This window comes from Arachis ipaensis, chromosome B10, assembly GCF_000816755.2.
Source record: "Arachis ipaensis cultivar K30076 chromosome B10, Araip1.1, whole genome shotgun sequence".
Taxonomy (NCBI): domain Eukaryota; kingdom Viridiplantae; phylum Streptophyta; class Magnoliopsida; order Fabales; family Fabaceae; genus Arachis; species Arachis ipaensis.
The window spans coordinates 99,759,574-99,770,828 of NC_029794.2; the positions used below are offsets into that span (position 1 = coordinate 99,759,574).

At 35.2% G+C, this 11,255-nt stretch overlaps 1 protein-coding gene and 1 long non-coding RNA gene across 2 annotated transcripts in view; one reads left to right on the plus strand and one right to left on the minus strand.

Moving 5' to 3' along the window:
• On the plus strand, positions 248–3,268 carry LOC107620844 (protein NRT1/ PTR FAMILY 5.1-like). The gene is made up of 4 exons (XM_016322950.2): positions 248–452; positions 661–881; positions 1,323–1,870; positions 2,320–3,268. Exons 1-4 carry the CDS (start codon positions 302–304, stop codon positions 3,137–3,139), a joined length of 1,740 nt encoding a protein of 579 aa, XP_016178436.2. The 5' UTR covers positions 248–301; the 3' UTR covers positions 3,140–3,268.
• Positions 7,345–11,255, minus strand: part of LOC107624277 — a 12,669-nt gene continuing 8,758 nt past the window's right edge. The window contains exon 4 of the long non-coding RNA XR_002355215.1: positions 7,345–7,534. This is a non-coding gene — a long non-coding RNA (uncharacterized LOC107624277). The remainder of the gene's footprint in view (positions 7,535–11,255) is intronic.

Below are 11,255 nucleotides of genomic sequence, written 5' to 3' on the forward strand. Positions count from 1 at the left end.
ACCTAATTTAGCATACACTAACATTATATTATATATAATAGAGAATCGCACAAATTGCATATAGCGAATTATAGGCCATCCTCTTCTGATCTTTCAATTCGTTTTCGTATTTCATAATTTTCTTTTCAATAACTCGTAAGGACCAAATCATATTGCTTCATTACACATGAAAGGGCGCATAGAATCCATTCAAAGAATAAAATAATCATGAAATTTGCCTATTTCTTCAACCAAAGAATGATATATACCACATAAATAAATGTATAGATAGATTGATAGATTCATCTTCCTTCTTCCATCAATGAATCTTAATTATTGCTTCCATCACAACAAAATTTTCTGTGACATGGAGGACAAAAATAGTTACACTCAGGATGGCACGGTTGATCTTAGAGGAAAACGAGTGCTCTCTTCTACAACTGGGCAATGGAAAGCTTGCAGATATATTCTTGGTATATAATTTTCTCTCAGATATTTTTAAGTTATGATTAAAAAATTAGCAACTCATGATGATATTGATATTAGATAGTTAGAAGTTAGTTGCTTGCTTTCACATATAGGTTTATATATATAAAACTTTAGGGTTATATAGAATACAGAATTACTATGATGACTCGAATTAATATATGACGAGAGTATGTATGTATGTATTAATGGTAGCATACCAAGCATTGGAAAGATTTGCCTACTTTGGAGTAGCTGCTAATTTGGTGAATTATATGACAAGCCAACTCCACAAAGACTTGGTATCTTCAATAAGCGATGTGAATAACTGGTCAGGAGTAGCATGGATAACCCCAATTCTTGGTGCCTACATAGCTGATTCTCATTACATGGGGCGCTTTTGGACGGTCACTCTTTCACTCCTCATATATACCATAGTAAGTTTTAATTCATAATTAATACACTAATACCCCAAATCATTTGTTATAAAATTATTAGTCCGATATTTTAGTTCTCAACGAATTTTAATTACTAATTTAATTCACACAAATTTTAATTTTGTTAGATAAATTAGTCCTCACATGAGATTATCTGTCTATATAAAATAATTGATCCGAAAATTTTTACAATTTTTAAAAATTTGTCTTTATTAAATAACAATAGAAACTGATTTATCTAACTTTTTATCAAAATTTGATTTGAAAATTGATCTCTGACAAAATAATTTAAAAATTGATTCGATTATCAAAATTTTATAAAGATTAAATTATCCAACTAAATATTTTTTTAAAATCGATTTGAGATATTACTATTAATTTATTACTACTGTGATGGATAAATTTTTAATATGAGAGACTACTTCACTATGACACACACAGGGAGTTGTGCTTCTAGTCCTGACTACTTGGCTGAAAAGCTTGAGACCAAAGTGGAACAGCAATGCAAGCAACTTACAACTATCACTCTTCAATCTATCACTATACACTATAGCAATTGGAAGTGGTGCATTGAAGCCAAACATGTCAACTTTTGGTGCTGATCAATTTGATGATTTCAACTCAAAAGAGAAGCAGCTCAAAGGTTCATTCTTCAATTGGTGGACTTTCCACACATCATGTGGTGCTTTAGTTGCTACTTTGGCTGTTGTCTACATTCAAGAGAAGGTTAGATGGGAATGTGGTTATGCCTTGTGTGCTATTGGATTTCTATTTTCGGTTATTGTTTTCTTTCTGGGCACCCCATTATATAGGCACAAATCTAGAAATGCCAAGACTTGCCATGAAAAGGATTTCATTAGGGTCATTCTTCTTGCCTTCACAAATAGAAACCTTCAGCTTCCTACTTCTCCTTCAGAGCTCCATGAATTTGACTTGCAACATTATGTAAATAGTGGAACGAGGCAAATCCATCACACTCCCCGTTTCAGGTTAGGTAATAAGCTGGTATAGATCTTCTTAATTTAATTTTGGTTTAATTAATTTGATGCAAGGTGGAGTTTCACTAAATCTTAAATTAATTACTTCGTACAGTTTAACATTTTTTTATACTAAATAAAAATTTTCAATTACTTTTTAGAAAAAAATACAATTTTTTAGAATATTTACTTTTAAAATATTCTAACTTACATTAAAAAAAACGGATATTTTAAAAATATTTCATATCTTGTTAACAAAGACTGAAAGACCTATTTAAATTTTTTTATCTATATTGAACTACAAACTTTTAAATAGTAAAAATATTAAAAGTAGTAACAAAATAGTTAAACTTTTAATGTTTTACTGGATAAGTAATTATAAGATGGAAAATTAGATTGAGGGATGAATTATGAAGTGTAGTCCTAAAATGGCACAGCTAAAAAGTATTGAATTGTTACAGGTTCTTAGACAAGGCAGCAATAAAAGAGAGCAAAAATGCAGCATGCACAGTGACTCAAGTAGAAGGAACAAAGCTTGTTCTAGGAATGCTTGAAATATGGCTACTAATGCTAATTCCAAGCAATTTCCTTGCAGTAGAGATGACCATTTTTGTCAAACAAGGTACAACATTGGACAGAAGCCTTGGCCAGAGTTTTCGCATTCCGGCCGCCTCCCTCTGGAGCTTCCTAGTTGTCACAATGCTCATTTCCCTCCCAATCTACGACACTTACTTCGTACCGTTCATGCGCCGGAGAACCGGAAACATGAGAGGAATCACGTTGCTACAGAGGCTGGGCGCAGGAATCGCTGTGCAGGCGGTAGCAATGGCTGTGTGCTGCGCCGTAGAGATTCAAAGAATGAATGTGATAGCACAGCAACATATAAGTGGCCATGAAAAGATAGTTCCTATGAGCATATTCTGGTTGTTGCCACAGTATATTTTACTTGGCATAGCAGACACATTTCTTATGAGTGGTTTGTTGGAATTCTTCTATGATCAATCCCCTGAAGAAATGAAGGGTCTTGGAACAACGTTTTTCACAAGCTCTGTTGCTGCTGGGAGCTTTTTTTGCACGTTTTTGGTGACTATGACGGATAACGTTACTGGGAAAGTCAGTGGTAAGAGATGGATAGGGAACAACCTTAATGATTCTCACCTAGATTATTATTATGCCTTTCTTTTTGTCATATCTCTGCTTAATTTTGGGGCCTTTCTTTGGGCATCAAGTGGATACACTTACAAGAAAGAGAATACCTTAGAATTAGAGAGTCCCTTATGAGAAATGTGCTTTTCCTTTTTAATCAATATTAGTTATTCATGTGTCGTTAGTTATTTAATAACTCATCATAATGTATTTCTAACTTGGCCCTCAAGGGCTACACAAATACATGTTTAGATCTATACAATATCATCTCTCCATTCTTTTTTTCTCTAACCTAAAATATACATGTCATGTAGTCGATTCAATTGAAAAGTATCACCGATACGAAGGAAAAAAAAGTTAATTAGTAACAGTTAATTAGAGGTGTCTATAGACTGGTCCACTCCAAAGACCTGGCCAATCCAATAGATTTGAGCCAAATTTGGTCCGATTTCATTTGGACTTGGTTAAACACGAAATCAAAGCTCGAGTCATCTTGTTCTCCCCGGTTAAACCTTTTTCATTACTGTATAAATTTAATTTGAGTACTTATTGAGTTATTGTAGCATTTTCTACTGTGTTTGTCATAAACTTCTAATTTTATTAATTCGATTTTCTTGGTAAATTTGGTTCTTAGTAAAATAAACTTGTTTGCTTTTAATTAATTGAGTTTACACTTGATTTGTTAAGTCTAGTTCTAACAAAAATATTTTACTTTTTGGTATATAGATTTTATCTTAGATATTGATGAATTAGAAATAATTTATATTTAATATGAATATGCTAAAATATCATCACAACTTATTTAAAAAATACTGTATATTTTATATATATGTCGTATCTCTGTATCTTATAAAAATTTTAAATTGGTGTGTCTGCGTGTCTCGTGTTGTGTCCTGTGCTGTGTCAATGTTCGTGCATGGTTTTATTATAATCTGAAAGTAATAAAATTTTGTTGGGTATAAAGTTGGATAAGAATCTCAAAAATAAATTGGATTAATATTTAAGGTCGGATATGAGTAAAGACAAATCCAATTTTGCCTAACCCATAAACATGTAGGCATTAAACTAAATATTTTTATAAAATAACTACATTAATATTTGAAGGTTTTCTTTGGTGATGAATATTTGAAGTTTTTTTTTTTTTGGGGTCAAGTATCCTTACACACACCCATTCTCTTTTTTAATGGATTTTATATATCCGGGCCACAATTGGCCTAGACCCACAGCAGAAAACCCGAATCTCAACCCAACCCGCTTCATGACCCGAAATTCAAAATCACGATTCCCTTTTCATCTTGTGCAGGAGACCAGCTTCTGTATTCTTCATTGCTGCGGCTTCCCTCTACAACCCCGACGAGGTGGACGGCATCATGTTTGAGACTCAAATCGGATCTCCGAACCCAGATGTGCCTAATTTGCGTCTCCATGCCCTTGTGTGTCACCGCCGATGCCTGAATTTCTACCGTCCCCTTCTGCGCTCCACCACTGCCTCAGCTACTCGTGCATCTTCCAATTGTGAAGGATAACAAAGATAAAGATTGTAAATCTTTATTAGCAGAGATAGTAGAATCATCTGACAGAGAAGCCATGAATCTTCAAAAGACATAAGCTCTAATACCATAAAGAAGCTTTGGAACACTAACTAGTTTAGCAAGAAATCAAAAATGGAGAAAAGAAAGGAAAGCAAAACGAAGTAGAAAAGGAATTCTTTGATTTATGAATACCTAGAGATGTATGAAATGAATACAATGCTATATCCTTCCTAAAGGGTCAACTACTAATATATATATACTAGCACAAGAGAGAGAGTTAATAACAAACCACTAATTAACCAAACTAACACTCTGTTTCTAATAAAGATTTACAATCTTTATCTTTGTTATCCTTCACAAAAGAAGCTTTGAAACACTAACTTGTTTAGCAAGAAATCAAAAATAGAGAAAAGAAAGGAAAGCAAAACGAAGCAGAAAAGGAATTCTTTGATTTATGAATACCTAGAGATGTATGAAATGAATACAATGCTATATCCTTCCTAAACGGTCAACTACTAATATATATACTAGCACAAGAGAGAGAGTTAATAACAAACCACTAATTAACAAAACTAACACTCTGTTTCTAATAAAGATTTACAATCTTTATCTTTGTTATCCTTCACACCCCTCCAAATTGGAGTATGGTCGAAGAGCTACTCGCAGTTTGACCCGTAATCTCTCAAAGGCAGTAGCTGATAATGGCTTGGTGAGGATGTCTGCAATTTGTTCAATCCCTGGGATATGCACAATATGCAGGGAGTTGTCCCTCAATTTGTCTCGAATCAGCTGGACTTCAAGCTGAAAATGCTTGGTCTTGTCATGCAAGATTGGGTTGTCCATAAGTAGAACTGTGCTAAGGTTATCACAGTAAATAATGGGAGCAGTTGGAAGAGAAACATCTAACTCTTGAAGAAGGTTTTTAAGCCAGACTAACTTAGCTTCACAAGATGCCAAACTTCTGAATTCAGCCTCAGTAGAGCTCCTACTAACAGTAGATTGCTTCCTACAAGACCAAGACACTAAATTAGTGCCAAAATACACACAAAATCCAGATACTGACCTTCGATCCTCAATATCAGCAGCCCAATCTGAATATGAGAAAGCATAGAATCTTGTATCATTGCATCTGTGAAATGTCAATCCAAACTCCTTTGTCCTTTGCAAGTATCTTAATATCCTCTTTGCTGCTTTCCAATAAAGATTCAAGTGCTGCAAATACAAATTCTTCTCAGATTCCACTTCAATTCTTCAACCAAAGGCCCTTTAATCTAATTCAAGATAAGTTGAAGGAAAATAACCACAAGACATGGGAGCAACAAGCTTTGGCAGCCATTCAAGGACAAGCGTTATTGGAAAATCACCTTTATCAAGAAAAGATCCCTGCACCTTTTGAAAATTCAGAAAATTAATCTACTGGTATTGAATCTTCTCAATACAAACAATGGATTCAAGATGATCAAAACCTAATTTCATGGTTGCTGGCCTCTATGAATTCTGCTATCAAACCTAAAATGGTTGGATGTACTTATAGCTACCAGATTTGGAATAGGATTGAGGCATAGTTGGTGAGTCTACAAAACATCGAATCAAACAATTAAAGGCACAACTCAAGCTTATCAAGAAACACAACCCCACTACTTCAGAATATATTTCAAAGATCAAAGTTATTGTAGATTCATTAGCAGCCTTGGGAAAGCCTCTCAAACTAGAAAAACAGGTTAAAGCTATTCTTGAAGGTCTAAATGAAGATTATCAAATGCTTATGACTACCATTAATTCAAAACCAGATATGTTTACCCTATGTGAAGTTGAAACTATGTTGTTAACTCATGATGAAATGTTGGACAAGTAAAGAAAACCAAAGAATTTAGTGATACAAGCTAACCTCACACAAACCTACTTTCCATCCATTCCAAACTTCAATCGTGAAACTGGAGGAAGAAGAGGGAGAGGAGGTGGAGGATTCACAAAAGGAGGAGGAAGATCTTTCTATAATTCTCCTAGACCTCAGTGCCAAGTTTATGGGCGTTTTGGCCACATTGCTTGGCACTGCTTCCATCGATTTAATCAAGAAATTCCACCCCCTTCCGAGTCTCAATCCTTTAGGCCTAATAATTCTGGATACAACATTGCATTACCAGCTTCCTCTTCACAAAATAATACCTCAACTTCTACTCCTCCACCACCAACTTCATATTTTCATAATCCACAAGCTTTTCTAGCTGCACCATCTACCATTTCTAATCCAACATGGTATCCAGATACAGGAGCATCACATCATGTGACTCCACATCAATCAAACATGCTATCTTGCTTCGAATACTCTGGTCCTGAGCAGGTTCAAGTTGGCAATGGTTCAGGTATCTCTATCTCTCGTATTGGTAGTTCTTTTTTGTATTCTTTGAATTCTAAATGCTGGTTTTCATTACAACAGTTAATTCACACACCTCACATTACTAAGAACCTAACTAGTGTATCTAAGTTTGCTCAAGATAATATTGTTTACTTTGAATTTCATGCAACTTACTGTGTTGTTCGTTGTCAGTTCACCCAGAAAGTTCTACTGCAAGGTTTAAGAAGAAGAGGCCTTTATCAGTTTGTGAATGTGGTTGTTGTAATACCCTTACTATCAGAATGTCACGCTTCAGGCTGCGCCACTCTGATAGCTTAGATATTACGACAACTCTAAACATATTTAATACTAAAATAGGAGACTGTTTAAACTTAAAACCGCATAACCTTTCTAAAACACTTTTTAGTTGAAAACATAAACATAGATGTACATACAAACCAGATACAATACCGTAATTTATATATATACAAATCACTAACTCTATAAACATACATATCACAAATTCCTATCCCTCTTACAAAATTAATAAAGATAAAGGCGAGGGAAAAATCATTACTATGATAAATACAAAAATACCGAATGAACAGAAAAGGAATATAACTCTTCAGAAGCTTTGTCGTCCAAATCCTGAAAAGGAATAACCTGTAGGGGAGTGAGAATGCCGTCCTCGCTTGTTCTCACTATAGGATTACAGAAATTGCTATAACAAGATACGTAAAATAAAACTATTTTTAAAGTACAATGATCAATGCTCGTCTTACGTGCCTTTTTGAAATCCAAAGAGTTAACATCCAAAATTCCATTTCAAAAGAGGAAATAAGCTAATTATCCAAAGCTTGGAAAACTTTCTCCTTTGGTATAAAAATCTTAAAATCTTTCCTAGACAGTATAAATGACTAACCTGTCCCAAGCATAGGTTCATTAAGTCTATGCTGAACTAGTTTGATACTTTATACAGAGCTAGACCTCAAACATACCAACCACGGCCTTAGGCCCATCCAATCCAACACGGCCTCGGCCCAAACAGCTCAATCATCAACCAACTCATCACAAACCACCCAATCAAACACAATCACAATTAATGTAGTTCAAACACAATCAAGAGCAGTTACAACAAGTATAACAGTTAGCAGTTAACATAATTATTTACATAGGCAAACCAATTATAATATGCATACCCTAACAATGTCACATAGATACAAATGATGAATGTCTGTCCTACTGGCTAGGATATCACATTGTCGGTTCAATTGCCAACCCGACACATTCCCATGGGAATGTTGCCTTTCGGTCACGAATAAATGGGAACCCCCTAGGATAACGTGCCCGGCACACGGTCTAGGATGTCAGTGCCTGCACACTCCTGTGATCCGAAAGGATGTGTGCGGGATACTCTGCCTCCGACCTCACATCTACACGTAAGCGGGATTAACCACCGTCCTTACGCGGGCGCCGCAACCTCGACAAGCAGGATTAACCACTGTCCTTGCCAGGCGCAAGTGACTTATCAACAATCTCATCAACATCAAATCTCTCAGCATAAGCGGGACGAACCCGGCCCTTATCCTTACAACTCAGTGTAAGCGGGATGAACCCGGCCCTTACGCCTACCAAACAATATCTCATTAATCTCGATAATATCCATAATCAATCAGGCTCAATATCTTATTTCAAAATCATTCTTGGCTCATTTACTTTTAAATAACAAATGTATTCAATTCACATCTTACCAAGAATCACATTTCAAAACGAAGCCTCTCTCTACATCTTTCTAAAACTCCCAAACAATCTCAAAATCATGCCAAATTCAAAATCTCTTTTGAAAGACTCAAAATCATTCATTTCTAAATCAGGATTTGGTCATAAAATTCCTATGCGGAGTCTCAAGAATTCAAGGAAGAATAATCTGATTCATTTCCTTAAATTCATTTAAAACCTCTGAAACCTTAACCTCTTGATTTGAATAAATAAAATATAACTTAAACCAAAACCAAATCATTTAAACCAAAAACCAATTTTAATTTCATTCTTAAATCTGTTTCCAAAGGTTTAGAAAATTGTGCAGTTTTACTAAATCAATGTTTTAGAGAATACTTCAAACTTTTCCTAAAATGTCGTAAGGTAAAATTAGTTAATCGAAATCCAAGATTCTTTTAAATCCATTAAAACTCCTCCAAAATTTGCTTACTTAATCAAACTCCAAAACATAATTATTTTCATCTTTAAATCGATCTTAAAACATAATTCTTTTTCTAAATTAGTTTACATTCAAAATGTAATAATTTTCTTAATAAAAGAGTTCAAACCTAATTCATTTATCAGTAATTCAATTCAAGGCATAACCCATTCTTTTAAAATATCGTTTCAAATAAAGTCTCGGATTTTTGTAGAAATTTCGGCAGCATCTCTCCTAAAACTTGGACTTTGCCACCCTTTCCGGGTCCCAACCAAACCAATCATCAACCCTTCTCAGCAGGTTCAAGACCAAATCAGTTTCAAATAAACAAAACTCTGATTTTCAGACTATCAAAGCCATTTTAAATCAACCAGTCTAAAATCTCAAATTTATCAAAATCAGACATTATTTCACTCAAAACACGCAACCATATTCATCCAAGACATAATCAGACAATTCATAAGACTCGCATAATCACCAGAAATACATTTCACACAGCATATCTATTTATAACAAATTCCAATTTAAATAAATTAGTTTGTATAAAAAATCCCTACCTCGACTCGTCGAAACCATAACCCAAAATGCGTCAACGAAACCTTTCCTTTTAACCCGAAATCTACAGCAACCACAACTCAGTCCTTGATCACTTTTACAGCACTCACAGCAACTTAAAGCGATAGGTAACGCTCAGAACACGACCCGAACTAAGAAAACGAAACAGCAGCGGTCCCTGAACCGGTTTGGCGATAGCCCCGGTAACCACCTTGAGCGGCAGCAGTGACCAGAACTCTGGCGACGGCGACTGTAATAGACATGCAACGATCAAAAAGGTTCCAAAAACCTAAAAGGAGCGAAAGCCAACTTATAAACCTTTACTGGCAGTGGGTCTCAGCGGTGGCGGTTCCCAGCGGCAACAACGGCGGCGTGGAGCTCCGGCGATGCAGCAGCTCCACGACGGTTCTCTCTCTCGTGTCCTCTGTTCGCGACTCCAACGGCGGATTTGATGGCAGACCTGAAGGTAAGGCGAGCTCCCTCTCCTCTTCGAGAACAGCGATGGCGTCTGGCAGCGGAGAGGATGAATGGCGGCGGTGAGCATGGACGGCAACCCGAGCTTCACAGACAGCGACTTGATGGCGTGGTTCCCTCCTCCTCCACGGCCTTCTCTCTCGCCTCGGTTCTGACCCACGATGGCGTCGGCTTCACGGGTAGCAACGGCAGCGAAGGGCTTCACCCATGCCGGCGAGTATGACGGCGGTGAGATGCTGACGCGATGGTGGCGGCGACTGGGTGGTGGCGTAGACAGCTCGCCTCCTCTTCCTCTCCTCTTCCTCGGCGGTCCCCTTCCCGTTTCCCCTTTCTTCTCTCATTCCCGTTTCTGTGTACGTGTGTGGATGATGTTAGAAGGGAGGGGGCTGATGGGTAACTAGGGTTTCATTTGGGGAAAAAGGAAAAAATGTGTGTTAATTAGGATTAGGGTTTATGTATGAAATTAGGGATTTTGGGACTAAATTTAAAAACTAATTGAAACCTAAAAATTACTTTAAAATACATTATTTGTTGCATCAAATTGCTATTTGATTTTCATTCAAATACTCTAATTGAAAATATATCATAATATAACTAATTCTTTTTATTAACAAAACCTAAGGTATTTATTTATAAAACATTATCATATATAAAAAAATTAGATTATTTTACATCTACTAATTTTATAATTTAAATATAGAAATTAATTCAATAATTAGATAATTGGATAAAATTCTAATTTAAATATCCAAACAGCATTGTTTTTAAGTTTCTAAGGCTTTAAATAGTAAATAGGAAAATAATCCAAAAGTATATAATTTGGATAAAAACCTTAATTGGTTTCAAATCCAAATTAATTAAAACTACCTTTAATTACCTTCAATAAAATAAAACGATTTAGGAAATTAAAACTGTAAATAACTATATATATATAACTTGAAATTAGTTCGTAATAACTTTTTAAAAGTTCTGGGTCTTACATTCTACCCACCTTATAAAAATTTTCGTCCTCGAAAATTAAAGAAATACATAAGGGAATACAAAGAATTAATACCCTACTTTCTAAATGCTTTTTAGATAAGTAAGAAAGTTTAGCATATATATAATATATATATATATATATATGTTCAAATACTTAATTAATATAAGATTTAAATA